Source organism: Martes martes (assembly GCF_963455335.1).
Source record: "Martes martes genome assembly, chromosome: 6".
NCBI lineage: Eukaryota > Metazoa > Chordata > Mammalia > Carnivora > Mustelidae > Martes > Martes martes.
This window is the reverse complement of record NC_137893.1, coordinates 37,447,576-37,467,807: the sequence shown is the minus strand read 5'-3', so window position 1 is coordinate 37,467,807 and position 20,232 is coordinate 37,447,576. Positions and strand designations below refer to the sequence as shown.

General features: G+C 33.6%; 1 protein-coding gene across 6 annotated transcripts in view; it reads right to left on the bottom strand.

The window, feature by feature from the left end:
* EPHA7 (EPH receptor A7) overlaps window positions 1-20,232 on the bottom strand; it is a gene marked incomplete at both ends in the record, with an annotated part of 167,696 nt that overhangs the window by 11,716 nt on the left and 135,748 nt on the right. The window contains 8 exons of one of the 6 annotated variants that reach the window (XM_080805651.1): window positions 238-447; window positions 2,071-2,132; window positions 2,737-2,922; window positions 3,799-3,924; window positions 7,809-7,864; window positions 8,551-8,659; window positions 13,705-13,888; window positions 16,520-16,644. In XM_080805651.1, coding sequence (XP_080661777.1) covers window positions 238-447; window positions 2,071-2,132; window positions 2,737-2,922; window positions 3,799-3,924; window positions 7,809-7,864; window positions 8,551-8,659; window positions 13,705-13,888; window positions 16,520-16,644 — 1,058 coding nt within the window. Of the gene's footprint in view, window positions 1-237; window positions 448-2,070; window positions 2,133-2,736; window positions 2,923-3,798; window positions 3,925-5,195; window positions 5,231-7,808; window positions 7,865-8,550; window positions 8,660-13,704; window positions 13,889-16,519; window positions 16,645-20,232 lie in introns of those variants that run through there. The other 5 variants (XM_080805652.1, XM_080805653.1, XM_080805654.1 and 2 more) reach the window with 5 other exon arrangements.

Genomic DNA, 20,232 nt, shown 5'->3' with positions numbered 1-20,232 from the left:
TATGTATAAGAACACCCTGATTATAAGACAAGCATGTTGCCGTTCTGATCTTACTTCTCTTAGTCTACATGTAGAGTGGAAAAACAGCAGTGATTCTTCTAAAAGGAGAAAACAGCAACTACAAAAATCTGAGATCAATTTGCCTCTTTTCTACTGTTGAGTTTCATACTAAGTCCTGCTTTCTCGGTCGGAAAACCTTAGGAAGACAAAGAAGGGCAGAAGGAGACTTTTTCTTACAGTTGTTGTATAGACAGCTTCTGGATCGTCCTCTATAACCCGGGACAGGCCGAAATCAGACACTTTGCAAACAAGATTGCTGTTGACAAGAATATTGCGAGCTGCCAGGTCCCTGTGAACGTATCCCATATCGGCCAAATACCTCATTCCAGCAGCAATTCCTCTCAGCATTCCTACTAACTGAATGACGGTAAATTGCCCATCGTGTTTCTACAGGAAGACAAGAATAAAAGTCCTTTACTTTCAAAGGGAGACAATTGTTGTGAAAACTGCACACTAGTCATTTACTATAGCATAATAGGAATTATTAACCAATTTTCTACATAATACAGACATTTGTGAAAAATAAAATGGGTGTTGATTCAACTGAGCTTCAGATAATACAAAAAAGTTTTGGGAATCGTTTAGTGATTTAATCATCATTTAGTTATTCTTACTGATTAAAAATAGTTTCAGGTTGTGCAGATCCAAAAGTATACACTGATTTTTGAGTCAAAATTAGGGAATGGAATATCTGAAAATATTATCCCTGACAAGTAATTATTTTTTGTTATCTGCTAAAAATTATGTAAATAATCTAGAAATACATAAAGCGATGAAGACACATATATTGAGATATTTTTTTCTCCAAATAATAAAAAAGGGAAAGGAGAAAGTTTTTGATTAAAGATGAAGAAAAACTAAGAAGTAGAAAATGGTTATCCTGGCTGACTTTGTTTTCATTCTATATTTTTCCTTATTTTGCTGTTGGTGGGAACATTACTTAGAACAAAGATTCTCTAAAACAGATGCACTAGCAAATGGATTTGAGAGCTCTACAGCAACCAGACTGGCCACCATCTATTTCTAAGCCATTATTTTAAGATTTTATTTATTTATTTGACAAAGAGAGAGGGAGGCAGAAAGAGAGGGAGAAGCAGGTTCCCTGCTGAGCAGAGAGCCCTATATGGGGCTGGATCCCAGAACCAGCCCAAGGCAGGCACTTAACCAACTGAGCCACCCAGGCACTCCTCCAAGCCATTTTTAATTCACAGATTTCTCCAGCAGAATTGTAAATATGTTGCATGAGGATATTGGTTTGAGTTGATAAGCTTGCTAGGTGATGCTTTATTCCAAAGAAGTGATAGTTATGCATAGCATAATGATGCAGAAATAAAAATTTCTCTAAATCTTCTGATTGTTTACAATTTAAGTTGAATGTATCATTCCAGATGATGTATGATAAAACTGCATGTTCTCTTACTCTTTAGACTATTTTCTCCTCGCCGTTTAGAAAAATATTAACATGTGTTTATTCTTAGGTGAAAAGTCTCAAAGCAAAAATGTGTATATTTATATATTTAGAATTTATTACAAAAATAATCACATATTATTAATTTTCAAAATGTTAGTAATTGTATCTTTTACATTCAGTGTTCATATAGCAATATGATAGAAATGGTTCCACACAGCAGAATTGGGATCATCATGCTAATAATGAATGCTCATCTCACTTTTTAGTCTTCTCTGTATTATCTCTTCCTACTGAAAAAGTAAAATGTTACTCTACAACATATATTCAAATTAAAGGGCTTCTGGTAGGTATCCTCTGTACTTGAGGGAATATGTTAATAAGTACTATTGTTTAAATCACAATGTAGCAATTCCTGGCTCAAAAGGATTCTAGTTCAAACCAGACTAGGATTCTGATTTTTAATCTAATCTGCTTTTTTAAAAGCAATTTTTCTGATCTGTTAAAGTTTATAATGTTTATTTTTTATACTGTAAAAAATCGTTATTATAGTGGTAGTATGTATAGTATATTTAGAATGAGAGGATAATTTTGGTACTTACCCTGAGAAATGCATCAAGGGCTCCATTTTCCATGAATTCTATTACTATCATGACTGGTTTCCCTAAAATTAAAAAAAATGCACACACACATATATATACATATATATATGGGGAAAAAAAAAAAAAGCATTGCTTCAGGAACCATAACCTAAACTTCAGGCTTATTCCCATTCTCACCCTTGATAAAAAATGTGGTGCTCTTCTGAAAGGCTGAATGGGTGAGCTGTGAGTGTTTCTAACGTCCCCAGTGCTGCTGCTAAACTCAGAGTCTGGAAGTCTGTTTGGAAGACGGTTATGATTCACAATTAAACAACAAAGTCAGTGTGTTCTTCTGACTTTTGCTCTCTGAACAAAACTCAGAAAAAAATGACACTTGATATAAAATGTAAACACTAAAACGTATCACTTTTATGGCTACTGAAGCTGAATGAAAATATCAGTCACTCTGTCTATCAGATTTATTCTTTAATTATCATTCTGCCTTCATTTAATCCTGATTTTTTTCAGAGGTAGTCACATAAAAGAAGAAGTTAGCCCATAATATACCAAGAAAAAAACATTCATTTAGAATTTGAAATATATTCATGACTTGCTTTTTTGATTAGGTACAAAATAATACTTTTTTTCTGACAGTCAGGGTGATAAATGAAAGATATCAATATCTACCTCTTGTAACCACCCCTTCCAAATGGACAACATTTGGGTGGTCAAACTGCCCCATGATGCTTGCTTCACATAAAAAGTCTCTCCTTTGTTTTTCTGTGTAACCAACTTTGAGGGTTTTTATGGCTACTGCAACATCTCTTTTCCCTGGAAGTTTCAAACGACCACTGCAGACTTCTCCAAATTCTCCTGAAGTAATAGAACAGGCAAGTGCATTTTAATCTCAAAAATATTTCTTCTCACAAAGTAAATGCATAATTCTAAAAACACTTTTAAGCTTCCTAAACTATCTGTTATACAAACTGTTTTTTTTTTAACTGGATCAATGCAAACTTTTTAAGGAAAAAAGCACAGATTTGAAATAGAGTATTTAATGTACACTGATGATTAGAGCATAAGGGCACATTTGCAAATTCTGAACATTGCTATTTCTTTTGCTGTTTGAAAAGCAAATATTTTTTAAAGATTTAAAAGTCTGGAATTCATATGCACCATGACTGCTAAATTTAAGGGAGTTGGATCCAACACATATAATTACTCTGAAAATATGTTGTATATGTAGGAAATAGCATCCCTTTTAAATAATTTATACAAATTAATTTTCTGCATGGAATTAAACAGCTAACTAATACCTACAAATATATGAAAAAAGAGATAAAAATGAAAGCCCGGCAAGAAGATGGTTGATCAAGTAAGAGGAAATGTATATTCCAGCAAAATTGAGGAACATTCTAATTAAAAAAAAAATTACTAAGGCATTCCCTAAACAACAGGCCAGAACTATTATGCAGTAGCTTCCAGTAGAACACTATCTTAAAAATCCAACAGAAGATAAAAGATACAGAGATTCTCTGTGGCATGTGCTTCTTTTTCACCTTTTTTCTTTTTCTTTTTTTTTTTTTTTTTTGAGCTCTCATAAACAAGTACAGCCTCATTGCTTCCAACAGTTCAGGTAAATGCAAAAGTTCTATACTTGAGGTATAATTATTTGCCTGTCATTATGATATACGACTTTCGATCCTGGCTAAATGGAACAGCTGAACAAGGAAGCTACAACAGCCTTACCTGCACCAATCACACGCTCAATTTTAATACAGGAGGCATCTAGCTCCTTGGCGAATTGATGGACAGCTCTATTTGGGTCCTCATAGGTTTCAGGGTCAATGTAGGTTTTGGTGCCTGGAAATTTAACTGTAATGATGTAAGAAAGCATGACTGTGATGAAGCAAAGCACTTATTGTGCAGTCAGCCCAGGAATTTCATTATGCAGAGTGCTCCTTGGAACAGTGAACTTGCTTCCACATCACCTGAGTCACAGCAGTTTTAACAGACTACTTCAGTCTGTTGGCGTATAGGTATTATCTGCAAGCTTCTATAGGTAACATAGGATCCAGCTCATAGGTTACTAACTGAATTGCTTTTCCAGTAAATCAACAAAAGACATCACCAAAATTCTCTGACATGACTCTTATCAGACTGGAGGTTTAATTAAATTCACTGCTATCATGGCATAGTTCAAGCCATATTGAGGTTTGTAATGGACTTGGAAACACATTTGTAAATCTATCAGTCAGTCAATCAATCAAATTAATACACTGGGAAAAGAAGACATTTCATTTACAGGTAGGCTACTACACTGACAGCAATATTAAAAACATTTAGACATCTTACTTATTCTTTTGATTTATTTTCTTAAAGACCAGCCACTGTTGACATATACATAAAATTAGTACAAGATATGAGGGACCGCTATCACAGAATCAGAGAGAAATCTACTAAAGACACAGTTTCATCTTCACCTTGAAGGGTAGTAGAGGCCAGATGTACAAAATGCAGAGTAAAGTTAGAAAATTTACAATATTCCTGGGATCTGCTAACCATGTATGACAGCAATTTGAAAGAGGAATGGTCTATATGAACTTTCAATTATAAGGCTCTGGAAGGAGGTAGCCAATATGCCTCAGAAAAGGTAGTCAAAATTCAAACAACATAGAATCATCTTAAAAGTTAAAATCTTCTTAAAATGCACCCAGAAGCATGCAGGTAACAGATAATGCTAAGTCAACTTTAAATGAAATTCAATTACAATAATGTATTCCAAATCTAATCATTTGGTTAAAGACAAAGATAAGATAGATAGGCATATATTTGGTTATATTAATGCAATAAAAAGAATTACACTATATCCTCAAAAAAACTTTATTGTTTTTAACAAAGCCACTGAACAATCTTTTCATTAAATCTTACTATTTTGAGAACAATATATTTCTTTATGTATTACACTGCAGCCTAACTGTGCTTATGTCATCACATTAAATTAAAATTATATTTTAAAAATAAACACATAACAAACAAAAAGAAGCAGAATGTCTAAAGAAAATGGGTTTTAAAAATCTTGATTTATTCTGCTGTAGTTGATTGTTTATCCAAAATTGATTGTCTTAAACAATTATTGTTGCAGTTTATAAAACTGACAGATGCTCATTTGTTACTAAAGCTGAACATGAAAAAAAACACAAGAAGAAAAGAGAGAGGGTATAGAAAGAGAAAAGAGAGAAGAAGGAGTACAGGGAAGAGGGGGGAAAGAGAAAAAGAGAGAAGGGAAGAAAACAATAGGTTAACCTCCTAGATTGGCAGGCAGATGGAGAATGAGCCATCTTCTCCCTTTTTATTCTCTTTCTTTCTTTCTTTCATTGTTTTTTTGGTTTTGTTTTGTGATAAGGGAGCTAGATTGGAGGTAACCTTCTGCATCTCAAATGGGTCTCTGATGGTTCTTTATTCAAGCTGTCATAAAACATTTTGACAGGCCAGAGCAATTTTGGCATAAAAACATGAAATACTGCCCAGCTTGGATTCAAAGACATTGTTAGAAGAAATGGTAGGAGGAAACAAAATGTAAATTGGAATTGCTTCACTAAACTTCTCCATTGTGTTTATGTCTTTAAATGTAGCACTTGGGGCCATGGAGAGTTGAGGGCTCCTGATACAAATGACTGGACATTCTATTAAATTCAGTGCTCTAAAAGCTAGTTAAATGGTTGCTTTCATGTTTCTGTAAAAATTCAATCTGGTGTCTTAGCACCTAAGAAAATTGTCTGTATACTAACGAAATAAAAGGACACCAACTTGTAAATAGCTGGTGACCATAGCTTTGTACTTTACGTATTTTAGACACAGCTATAAAATCAAATAAAATGCCTGGTACTCATCAAATGACAAAAAAAGATACCCTGTAAAAAAGGTGATTCGAAAATATCAAGCATTTACCAGGATAGGATATTGTTAAGTGCACTTTAGTTTTTCATTATTCATTTAAAAATGGATGTTTTAAAATAAGAAAAACATTAACATAATTTCTGAATAGTTTGGTTTGTTGTTTCTGTCAATTTAAGAGTATGAGCTTTTTTGTTTTAGTATCTCACTTCCATTTCTCATGAGTGTTAAATATCTTAAAACCACCATTGACATTTTGTTCTGGAGATGAAAACTGTTTTTATATATCATTTATCTCATCTATGTCAGCAAGGAGGACATGCAGCTCTATTTTTGTCTGATTACAAACTTGATGTCAAATGTAAAAAAAGCAATGGCATCAAAATATTAAAACTGAGTGATGACAATTTAGCATAAGGCTATACAACATGTTTTAGATAAGCCATGTTTCAATTTACCTTCTGTGTTAACCTGAAAGCTAAAAGCAAATAAGCTACAATGTATTTGATAATTTGGGGATGTGTCAGATATATTCAGTATAGGAAAGAAAAGTGACATACTGATGATGGTAAAATTAAATGATTCTGTTATCAAATTATTCACAAAATGGGTAGAATTGGGCATTTTAGGAATTAAAAGTTACTCTTCTAGATACATATTAAACTAGATATAAAAGTTTAGGCATTCAAATTTTGATTTACTTTTTCCCGTTGGGGAAGATATTCTCTCATGTTGGGAAAGACAAAAAAAATGAACCTCCATTTTTTCTGTGTATCTCTGTAAACTGCCTATGGCAAACTCATCATTGATAATAATAGTAACGGTAATAACAATGCTCACAATTTATGACTTTAAACCACACATTTTCTTGAGTGATGTTTATACATTTTTGTGACTTTAGGATGAGTACATGACAATATCTTCTTAGATACTGACAAAGTAATTTGATAAATAACACAATGATCGGTATAATTTTTAGGCCAGTTAGGAAATTCATCTATCCATGATAAATTTTAGTAAATATTATGCTACCAAGAAAAATAATAAATGCAACTGTCTTTTAATATTTTCAAGGATTAACAATAAAAGAGTGGGTTTGGATAAGACCATCATTAAGTGTCTGAACTCAAATCATATGATCATGAGATCTTTACTTTGGCTATGTGAAGTTATAATATTTATTTGCATAGCTCTCATTTTTTCCCTGGTCATCCACATTGCAACAGGAATAAGATTAATGCAGAGGGGCATCTACTTTCCTTGGTTTCCAAAGATCTCTTCTGAATATGATTTCTAAAATCAACTTTTAAAAATCAGGTATCCCAAGGCCCCAGAAAAACAGTGGAGGATTGAATCCTATTATTACAGAATTGATATCAAGGGAAATATCTACACGACAGACAATGTATAGTAGCTGAAGAAAAAGAGGCTCCATAGCTTGGTCTTTCATGGTAGCATCACTCATTGAGTGGGAAAACAAGGTTCTGCCCTTCTACTTCTAAATGAATTCCTTAGCTAGAATACAGGCCATGCAACTTGTAATGGATTCTTGTTAGAATGGTATGAAACACTTGGGCAAAATTTGCAGAACGAAAAATCGTGACATAAAAGCAGCGAAATATCCTGCAGTAATATTACAATTTCTTGTGAGAGATTATATTTCTCAAGATATTCCATGTTTTTAAAATTCACATCATATGATTTTCATTCTAAATATCCTGTTCAAATGCTTTCAAGCAACATTTTGAGCTCATTACGTACTTTCAAGCATGAGACATTAGGAATTTTTTCATGCCAATGCTAACAACCAGGTGTCTGAATTAACTGGGGCACATAATAATAAAGAAAAACCAAACACTTACAATGAAAGTAAAGCTCTTCATCCCCTTCTTGGTCAGCTTTGCTATAACCACAGTGCCTAGAAAAAAATCAGATTTGTGATGATCTCAGTCAATAATCTTACTTTATATATTTAAAATTCAGTACAACTGCTTTAATTCTTTGACAACATGCTAGTTAGAGCAATAAACAAAATAAAAAAAAACAATCTTGTCCATGGTTATGAACTCATTGCTAATAATATAGTAACTCATATGATTAAAAGAAGTACAAAATATGAAGTATTTGTGTGAGATAATGTAGAGAGAACATACTTTATAAATTTAAATTTATCAGTGAGCGAATATTTGCTTATACTTTTTTCTGAAAAACAACAGCGATAACAAAAGATTTTAAATGGTCTCCACTGACCCAGGAACTAAATGTGTACATCTTTCCTCAGCTACCTCCTGTATTTATGGTGGAAACCTAACTAAAAGTAACCAATGAAAACACACCCAATAGATATTACAATGCTAAAGGCAATGAATGGTTAAGCTCATACTGCATTTGACCTTAAGGGAATTTATTGACCTTTAATATTTCATATTTACTTTCAAAGTTCTAATACAAAGTTACTTACTTACTTACCTACAAAGTTACTTACTTACAAAGCTCTAGTATTTCATATATATTTCAATTTGTACACTAAATAGTAATAGGCTGACATAATTCTGAAAAGTCAATACATTTTGTGTTAAAGATTAGAACAAATTTGTGTTCTACCTTCTTCCAATGATGAAGCCAAAGACCATGAACACCAAAATGATGGTCCCTGCTACTGCGACCACGGCAATTATAATAACAGGATTCTGTTCACTGGAGACGGCTGTTGCTGGAAAGAGAGGAAAATAGGCTCAGAAATACTCAACACCATGTAAGAACTTGAGAGGGTAAACAAAATCTTATGAATAAGAGATATCTATGCCTTTTAATTCACCTCTATTTTAAATAAATGCATTATGTTGTAATAATATCAACTTAAATAAATGCTGTTTTGTGTTTTTTTTTTCTTTGCATTTTAAGGGCATGGTAAGGACAATACTTTCATCTATTTTATATTACTCAGCTATAAAAGATGCCTATAAAATGCCTTATTGAATGGCTATCTCTTGCTTAGTTGCTGAAAACTTAGTTATGAATCAACAGAGAGAAGTCTTTGATCTATAATCATTATTAAATCTCCATTTTCCCTCCCAACAAGGTGTACGATCTTTGTGTCTCTTTTTCTGATATATGAAAAAGGAAACAAAACATATACTCTGCAGTTTTCAAAGCATCTTAAATGATCTCTTATATTATTAATATAAAATAAAAATCATCATGGAATTATAGTAAATCATCTTGATTTTATAATGTACCATAATTCAGGAAAAAGATGAGTGGAAGTATTTGTACTAATTTGACAAAGTATGCTATATACACATTTGAGAGTTTAAGATTACAGAGGAGGTAGGCTCTTTAAAAAAGAGCAAACTTTTTGGAGGTACTTTAAAAAAACATTTTAGCATTATCTAATTGCAGATACTTCCTGTACAAGCCTAAGTGATTCTTCTATGCTTATTAAGACAAGCCCAGCTGGACCTTTCTGAGAGTCTCCTTGGGAGCAGCATGTGTTTATGTGTTCTTTAAAGCAGGCCCTGATTCCGATTCCTCATCAAGTCACATGGCCTTCTCACTTCCATTTTTCCAAATTAGTGAAGTTCTGCTTATATGATAATTCATAATTGTCATATTTTCCCCAGAGTATTATATTTTCTATGTCAGTACAGACTTCATAAAACAATCAAAGGAGTGTAAAAACAATGAGAAGATGTATTCCAACAAATGATCCAGTTGCAAATATCATTTAATATATAATGTCAAACTAATATAGTTTGCTTATTGCTGAAACAGTCAACAGCTGTAATCTTTAATATAAGGCAGGATGGAAAATACTACTCCTTCTTAGTGGTGGCAAGGGACTGGGTCTCCAGGGCGGTAAATTATACGTAGGAAGGGTATGTCTTGCGTAAAGTTTTTCTGATTGGCCCTTCTCTATTTATCTATGTTCTCCTCTTGACAACACATTTCTTAATTGTATACCTATGCTAAGCTAACTATAGATAGATCTTTTATCAAAAAACAGTGAAGTAGTGCCTGTGTAATAGACAGTTTCTGAACAAAGGCATACACACTCTCCCTAATTCAACCCCTGCTGATTTGCTCCCTGAGGGAATTATACAAGGGAGGGAGGCTGGGAAAAAGGAAACTTTTAGGCTTCAATTTCTGAATTACAGCCTATTATTATTTAACAACAAAAAAGATTTCAAATATATTTGTTTTTTTTGGCTTAGTTTGATTATTTTAAATTTTTATCTGTCTTTATGTGTGTATATATATGCACAAATCTCTCTCTCTCTCTCTCTCTCTATATATATATATATATGTATGTATCTAGATATATTAGATATCGAGAGAGGGAGAAAAAAGAACAGAGTAGTTTTTTTCCTGAGGGAGGAAAAATTATATACATATGTGTAGAAATTGTTTCCATTCAATCGATGTGTCCCATGGGTCTAATTCTTTGCTTGTCTTAGGCTCAGTTCTGCCTTAGCCTCAAAAACAGAACTCCAATGAAAAACTGAATTCAGGTGAACGATGATTAGAATTTGTGAATATTTATACATTTTTATATGTACTCAGGGTCACACTTTAATCTTTCCACAGTCAAATTTATAGTTAATATTTTCATCTCTTTCACGGGTAATGAATTTTAAAAGTAATCTGTAAGTGTCATAATCATCACATCATGGTTTCAAAATTGTAAAAACAGTAGTATTGATTCTGAAGAGATGGGGATTTTAGGATACATGTGCAATGGAATAATCTGTTTAATTTCCCTTTTCAAACACTGCTTAGGGGACCTCTCTTTGGTGGCATGTTCACTTTTTCCCTTCTTCCAAGAGCAGTGAATCATTGTTTCCTGACACTCTGATAGCATTGGGTCATGCACTCCAATGCTTAATTGTACGACAGAATTTGTGTACAAGTCTCTAGCATAATTGTGTCATGTGTCTCTCCGCATCCCTAATTCTTAGCGCAGTACCTCGTGCTAAGCCAGCAGTTCTCAAAGGGTGGACTGGAAACCTAAGGGTCCCTCAAGAGCTTTCCAGGTTATCTGGAGGGTCAAAACTATTTAATATGATGTGATGTTATTTGCCTTTTTCACTCTCATATGCTCACAGGTGCACAGCTGAGTTTTCTAGAAGTTACATGACATGTGAAAACACCATTACTCTGATGGCTAATGAAATGTGTGTTTGTGTGTTTTAGTTTTTTTTTTTTTTAGTTTTAATTTCTAATAGTGAATATTGATAGATATAATCCAAATAATCAAAATCTCTGGACATCCTCAGCATTTTTTAATAGAACAAAAGCTTGGGGATGGCTATGTTAAAGAATAAATAAAAGCTGACTTGAGACTTTTTGTGTGTACTCCGTGTACATTAACTTAGGTAATATTTAGAATACCATTGACTTAGATACTGCTATGCTAGCAATTAAGGTACATGAGCTCATGCAAAGTCTCACAACTAGACATGGAAGAACTGAGATGTGAAACCAGAATATGTCTCCTGGCACTGATTGATAGGGGTAATCTGTTCTATGTGATGACTGTGAGGTCTTCATTCCTTGCTTATTTACTGAGTGCCTTCTATGTGTCAAGCACTGATAGTAGGAACTGGCAAGACAATAGCAAGGAAAAGATAAATGGATTGTTCCTTCATCAACTTTACATTCCCATGGGAGAGAATATTCAGATGATAAAAACCATAAATTCTTTTTAATACAAAATCTAGTTTTAACATCACATCATGTGACCATTTGGGTTTACTACTGCATCTTATTCTCTTTGAATTAGTCGCTTAATTTTTTTAAATAATGAAAATAACATCTATGGATCTCAGGAATCAATAAAAAATAGTTTGGCCCAATGTTCTCAATACAAAGCCAGCACAATGCACAAATTCATTTTTAAAGTTTTCAAACTTAGAGGTTTAACCGAAAAGGAATGATTGGGTAATGCGAGATAACTAACATATCTAACAAGTTTAAGTAATTCATTAGAATGTGATAAAACATTCCTTAAGGTGTTTTATTATAGGAGAAATCACAAAGTAATATCATGAGATCAGTCTAAATTGAAAACTACTAGAATATATCTGATACAAGACCACTGAAATCTTCAAATGTTGATATCTTGATGTAAAACACTTTAATATTTTTGTGGCCACTGAATATATTTGAGGTTCTGAGAGTTATTGCTTAATTTAAAAACACAGCAAACCTGGGGCGCCTGGGTGGCTCAGTGGGTTAAAGCCTCTGCCTTTGGCTCAGGTCATGATCCCAGGGTCCTGGGATCGAGCCCCATATCGCGCTCTCTGCTCAGCAGGGAGCCTGCTTCCTCCTCTCTCTCTGCCTGCCTCTCTGCCTACTTGTGACCTCTGTCTGTCAAATAAATAAATAAAATCTTTAAAAAATACACACACACACACACACAGCAAACCTAACAAGCATTTGCTGATCAAAGAGTATTTGTCAATTTGTCTTTTAAAAGACCTATAAAAATATTTTTCTGAAGTCAAAATAACTGATAAAAATTGTACTGATTTAATTTACTTACAAATTTTAATTAAAAATTGAGGAAAGAAAATCACATAATATATTTTTTAATGCATCTGTTTAGAATTTTGTGGGAGGACTATACTGGCAAGATGATGAGGTAAAAGCTGGGTAAACCTTGTGCCTAGCAGTAACATCAGAAGAGATCAAGAACTCCAAAATACAGAAACACACACTGATTCCTCAGGTAATGAAAGAAAAACCAGCATGGCACTCAAGCTGTTCTGAACTTAAACTCTGACAGTAAACTGGGACATGCATTCCCATATACATCTGCTTATTTGTGTACCCTACAGACACATGCATTTTTATTATGTTCTGTGGAACTATAGAACAAACAAAATGATAAAGGGGATTCAAGATACTGGTGATGTTTAATTAATTAATTAATTAATTTAAAGATTTTATTTATTTTTTGACAGGGAGATGGAGAGAGAGCACAAGTAGGCAGCACTGCAGGCAGAGGGAGAGGGAGAAGTGGGCTCCCCACTGAGCAGGGAGCCTGATGCGGGGCTCAATCCCAGAACCCTGGGATCATGACCTGAGCTGAAGGCAGACGCTTAACAGACTGAGTTACCCATTCACCCCATGTTGTTCATTTTTAGGCTGAGTGGTTGATACAGAGATATTCATTTAATTATCATTCTTAATATTTTATGTATACTTTAAATATATTCTCTGGTATGCTTGAAATACTTTATAAGAGAAGAAAAGGGGTGATAAAAATAAATATAACTTTTAAGATCTTCTCTCTGAACTGCAATTTTGGAAATCATTGCTAAAAATCAAGAGACTTAAATTAACACAGATTTTTATGGATCATCTTTCCCTGGCCCATCCCATGTATATCCTGGCTTCATTTTGGGGTTTCCACCTTTGATGGACACAAACAGAGTAAGATTGTTTTGGATTCTATAAAAACAGCCTGTGTCAATATATAATTGATTAAGTCTGGTTTCTGTTTCTGACTTCATCTTTTCCAAAAAAACCCCAGTGCGTATTAAAAAGACATATAAATTATGAGATTTTAACATTGAGAAACAAAACGGCAAATTTTAAATTGTTATTCTGTATAACATTTACAAAGTACATATTTATGCATATATATTCACCTTTAAATGTAAAAATAATCTTGAACCAAATCATCGCCCTCAATATTGGAAAAAAATGTGACAGTTATAGAGACTAAGAATCCAAAGCAGAGGTGGTAATTACCTTCAAACATTTTACCTGTAGCTTCCTCTAGTGTAGCAACATCAAGTCTGGGACTGTAATTTCCATACCCAGCAGCAGTAAAAGCCCGAATCTGGAAAACATACACTGTTCCTGGCTTCAGGTTATTAATGGAAGCTGAAGTGGACTTGGTTTTTACTGTCGAATAGGTCCGTTCCCTTTGATCCTAGAAACAATATATTCAGGGAATATTTAATTGTAATTGCAACCAGGCAATCTGACAGCCAATTCTTGCAATTTATTTCAATTTGCTGCATTGTTTTTTATAAAGGGCTACATTGTACCCTGTGGAATATTGTAACATTGAGTTGTTTCTAAGATAATATAAAATGGAAATGTGAACACATGCCTTTGTTCTATAAATTTCAAAGAGAAATAATTTTGTTAAACCATTTATATGTTTTGAGCTTTTGCTTTGTTGGTAGAGGGCACAGTGGCAAGAACTATTTAGCCATAAATATAATCAAATGTCCTGTTAACCAAAACCTGGGTATGCTTGTAAAATCTATGGTTTAATGGAGGTCTTCCCTTCATAATGTAGTCTTTTAATACTTTTCCCGAATGTTATTCAGCAAGCAAAAGGCCATATGCGAAAAATGAGGAAAGGTATTAAATCAAGAAATTTCGCTAATACCACCACCATACTGACATATCAATTGCTTTCATTAAAAACTACATTTCTCACAGAATAGAACCACTTTTACAAAACAGTATTTAATGGAATATTTTAAATTAAAACTATCAATATAAAAGTTAAAGCACTGTATAATTGATGGTTTGGCAATATTTTAACCATCATTTAGTTCACTTTTCCTCATTTTTCATGAAAACTGAGGCCTGCAGAGTTAAAAAATGTGTTTATCATATATGATACGACTAAGAATGAAATAATTATAAAAATCCAAGAATATAAAAAACTCCATCAAAACAATATCCAAATGAATAAAAATTTAAAGCTTAATTGAAATGACTCTAACGGCTTTTTATTTAAAAAGTTATAAAAACTACATATCAAAATATACAATTTTAGGTAGTTTCTTATTTGTTCTATAAAAAATAATGGTGCTCAACTATGTCTGACAATAAAACTATTCATTGAAATCTGAAAATGTCAGTTGGGTTGTTTAATTTGCCTTCATGCTATTTGCAAAAGTCTGAATAAATCTGTGCTTAAACTGTATTTAGTAAAGCTGATTTTTGATTGTCTTAATTATAATGATTCATAAAAATGATTGTTGGTATTATAAATATATATTTATCTCAAATAAAAGAACTAGGCATAACTGATATTAGATGACATAATGATATATAGAGACCACATGCTTTCATATGTTAGAATGCAATATAGTATTCTGCTGTAATAATTGCCGACTTTGTAAGTTCAGCAAATGTAGATACATTCTGTTTTGTCATGCAAAATAGAAAAGAAACTATTTGAACAAATTTATTCCAGACTAAGGATGTGCAAAATATTTCCTTGCACTGTGAGAAACTTTACTGTCATTTACTACCTAACACATTTTAAAAATGTATTTCATTGCTTTTGAAATCTGATGAAATTTCAGAAGGGACCAACTATAAACTCTTAGAGCTCACTGGAAAAGAGACATAGCAAAACCAATAGTAAAAACAAAGATTCCTCAGGAACACATTTGACAGGGCAAGAACTGTATTTCCTGGTACACAAATAAGGTATTTAAAATGTAACTTTGGCCATGGAAGTCATGAATTAGTAATGAAAATAGTATGTAAAAATGTTATAAATTTAATCTGAACGTTGAAACTAATCTTAAACTGTTTTTTCTTCAAAGGGAAAAATGTATTTATTGCCAATGCACTGTATACACTTAAATTGTTCAGTCAAGTAAATTCTGCCCCCAAGATTTTCCAAAGCTTGGGTCTATTTTGAAATTCTGTCTAAATGGTTAAAATGGCTATGTATATTATAGCACTTTTAGCTAACATACTGAAGTCAATAAGTAACACTTGTATTAATAATAACATTAATATCAATTACCAATATTCATATTAGTAATACTAATCATTTCTGTGTTTCAAACCTTGAACCAAGTCTTTCTGTGAAGTGGAGCCTATATAATAATTTGTGAACAGGGTGCCCACCCCCCTCCAGATAGGTCAGAAGTAAATGCACTCATACACTCAATTATATCACTATTTACTAAAACTCAGCCATTATGAAGATTAAAGGGCAGCATTTGGGTTTTAGCCATCCTATTTTTCATGGAGAAAGAAGTGTGAAGAAGTGCTAGATATGATTATTAGGCCATATGTAGAACAAATTTCAGGAGGAATTTAAAGGAGCAGTACATCATCATCTGATTCTGAAAATTGGAGGAACTACACTATTTATCATGGAAAATGTTTTTATTTGTTCAAATTACTAAACTACGTGAGGTCACCATCATTATTAATGAAACCATGTAAATAAAAGCAATCATTAAGGGCCCAAGCAGAGATCCTAAAAGAATCATTCTTCAAAAACGCGTTGAGCTGCGTGGCTCTACGGTACCAAAAAATCTTACATCTAATTATTATATCAAAAATTGAACAAATATACCCACTAATGGAATAGTCTCCTTTGTATAACCCAGAAACTTAATACACAGAAATCATAATTATAATGATGAACCTGAGATGGTTATTAAAAAGGGCTAAAATTAACTATGAATTTCAAAATAGCTCCAAATAGCTGGCATAATGACCAAGTTTAGTCTACAGTGCAGGAGGATGACATGAGACACCTCGGCTGCACATTTCAGCTGTTCTTAGCACTTACTTTCTCGTAATACTTGATTTCATATTCGGTGATGACTCCATTGGGATGCTCTGGTTCCTGCCAGGAAAGCTCGACACTCCGCTGCAGCACCCTCTCCTTCATCACTCCGCTCACTTGCGAGGGAGCTGTTTGGACAAGACATGTCAATAAACAATGAGAAAATTCACTGGATGCCTCAAATCAAATGTCACAACTGATCAGTCCCATGCTGTGCCAGTTTCATTAAGGTAAAAGAAAGCACCTTTTCATAGCTCACAATTCAGGAGCTAATGAATATTCAAACAGGACCTTATTACTGTTCATAAACCTTAATAGAAATTTAAATTAAAGTGCAAACAGCAGAAGATAGCATTGTTCAAGTTAGTGAAAAATGGAAATGATGGGGCTGAGAATGACAATTAAGCAAATGAATGCTAATTAAGGCTACAAAATATGATTTCAGATTAATCTCCAGTGATAAACTAATTCCAAATATTTACTTCACATGCGATGGCGATACACTTTTTAAAAGAAAAAAATAGCTTAATACTGTGTAAGACTAAAATATATGGAATGGCTACTTTAGTCTTCAATTAAAGGGACCACACTTTTTAAAACTGTTTTTATGTTTTAACTGCGTGTGTGTGTGCGTGTGCTTGTGTGTGTGTGTGTGTGTGTGTGTTCGCACACACATAAGTAGTGGCTGCTTTAGTGTTCTTTCGCATCTTGAGCTAATGAAGTGTAAAAACTTTTTCCCAAGGTTAATTGGAATTCTTTGAGAATACACACACACACACACACACACACTCACACACACAGAGCTAGGCTCTTGCACATGTAATTTCTGTCTACGTAACCTAGGTTTCAAGCTTTGATAGAAGCAATTCAAGCTACAATTTTGCTCTCCCTTTCTATATAGATAATAATATGCTTAGAGTCCTTTCATTCTAATTAGTAGCATATACTCTTTTTGGTAGCTAAGACTGTGGAATGTAGCAAACTAATTTGCTCTGTCTAATTTGCTCGGTGATGATTAACTAGTTGTCTTCTCTGTCTAAATGAGTAGCTGCACTGGCTTGGCTGAATTTCAGTGGGGTCATTATGTTTCATGTATCATGCTCTATCTCATTCTGTAAAATATTTTCAGGCTGTTAATTTAATTTTCAGATGTCCAAAATTGTTAATAATCCTGCTGACAGAAAAGCAATTATATGGGGCAAAAGCTGTTTAAGCAAGCTTCTGATGTTTATACCTTTGACTTTATTTTGTTACTTTTACTTCTTAATATTTTCTAGTATCAATGTCTAGGAAAAACATTTTTTACTTCTTTCTGGCTTGGCGATTTTGAGGAAAGGACATGGAAGATGCATGATTCCCATATTTCCTCTCAGATTACTAACAGAAGCGTAACTAGAGCAGATTAAGTGGAACAACTTTCCCTTTAGGGGGATGCAGCTGAAGTACTCAGCAGACTGTGTTTACAGACTAAATGTGTTTCTGATATGTTTCCAATGAAACAAATTTCTAATAAGAAATCTTATTTTGCCATGACTTTTAAAACCTGAATCTATGCAGCGAAGAAGAATTTGTTTCTAAAGTGATTTGTCTCTCCATCCAGAACATGCTTAGCATATTTCAGCCGCCTGGGGTGTTCAAGAGGCTGCATCCTCAAGCCATAGCCTGGGGAAACAGAAACCCCAACGAATTCTGAGGTGAGTCTATTTAGCAAATAATTTCCAGTAGTCCTTTTTTTTTTTTTTTAAGATTTTATTTATTTGACAGAGACACAGCGAGAGAAGGAACACAAGCAGGGAGAGTGAGAGAGGGAGAAGCAGGCTTCCTGCTGAGCAGGGAGCCCTATGCGGGGCTCTATCCCAGGACCCCACCCCCGGGATCATGACCTGAGAGGCAGGCAGACGCTTAACGACTGAGGCACCCAGACGCGGCAATTTCCAATAGTCTGATTTACTTAAAATCATTCAGAAAAATCTATATTTAAACTTTAGTAAGAAACAAAATGCAGCACACATAAGAATACTGCAGTAGACAATACACGGAATTACTCAGTAAAACTGCTGATCTCTGATCTGGGTTTATGATATGATGTGTGCCATTTGGAAATACATTTGCTGGAAACAGGTAGAGAGTTAGGAGGCGCTGTCTAGGTCTCTTTCAAACAACACACCTAGCTTAATGCGATTTTCAGTGTAAATCAAACTATATGACTTTGTTTAGTCTCTATCCTAAATAGTAAGGTGAAGAAACACTGAATTCTCCAAGGTATGGAGGAGACGTGGGGTATAGCTGTACCTCATTTAGTTTTTGACACGTCGCAGCAAAATCTAAGTATAGAACAAGATTTGATTTCTGCAAGTTACACACTAAAATTATATTCATTATTTCATTCTGGAAAAGAACTTTTATCAATAAAATTATGGTAATTTGGAGATTGGGGGAAAAAAGATGTCAAAAAATACATTTGTAATATACGGTATTTTGAAACCCGTATCACACCATTAACAGTGACTTTTCCCTTTTGTACAAGGAACCACATCTATAAATGGCTATACTTCTGATATTCTGGATATTTCCTTTTAAAAATGTGTCCCTTGCGGATACTATATTGAGTCACACATTTAAGAAGGTCAGAGCTAGAAGTACTAGCACATGGCCCTTGAGAATAGGCAAAATGCAAGATAGGAAATATCTTTGTCTGTCACATGTCCTTCAGATGCAACATTTTGTTACAGGAGAATTGATAATATTTTCCCTTGAGTTTCAATATCTTAGCCATAAGGATATATATACCTTATAAACAAAAATCTGTAAGTGAGTTGGATTCTAACAGAGTCATTATTTTCAGATAAACTTCTATGTAAAAGTAAGTTCTTTAATCTTAAGACATAATGATTTCTATGCTTAATATAGTCAATCTAAATTAACCACATTGTAACAATTTCACCAATACACTCACTGTTACACCAAAATACCCAATTAACTACAATCTGAAGTCAGTTTTAAAAAGAAATGTCTACAACTAAATTACATACACACTTAAGAACCAATTAGGTGTTATGATATTTAAATTATGTTTTTTATAATTAGCAAAGTGAAACAAAATCTATTGTAATTGGAATTGATGGAAGCTAATAAATAATAACCAAAAATAATAAATTTCCTGCGGTTGCATGGGTGGTTCAGATGATTAAGCATCTGCATTTGGCACACGTCATGATCACAGGGTCCTGAGATCAAGCCCCACATCGGGCTCCCTACCTGGCTGGGAGCCTGCTTCTCCCTCTCCTTCTACTGCTCCCCCTGCTTGTGCTCTCTCACTCTCTCTGTCAAATAAATAAACAAAATCTTTAAAAAAAATAAATTTCCTAAACTGGAAAATGTAGGAAAACAAATACCACATAGAGAGGAGGTTTTAAATATAAAATTTTAATAGGGTTTCTAACAAATGATTAACAGATTCATTTCTTACCTAACTTTCTAGCAGTATTCAAATATAAGAATTGATTTCAACCAAAGAAACATGGAAGATTCTCACAACTTATTGGGGACATATATGGAGTCTCTACAATTGACAGTGAAAGATGATCTTAGAAAATTGAGAAAATGGTTTCTGTGGTTCAAGTGGAAAATCTCAACAGCATAAGAACAAAGTGAAGGAAGCTGATGCAAAAGGAAATCAGAAGTCTAATAACAGGTCAAAAGGTAAAATCTGTGGG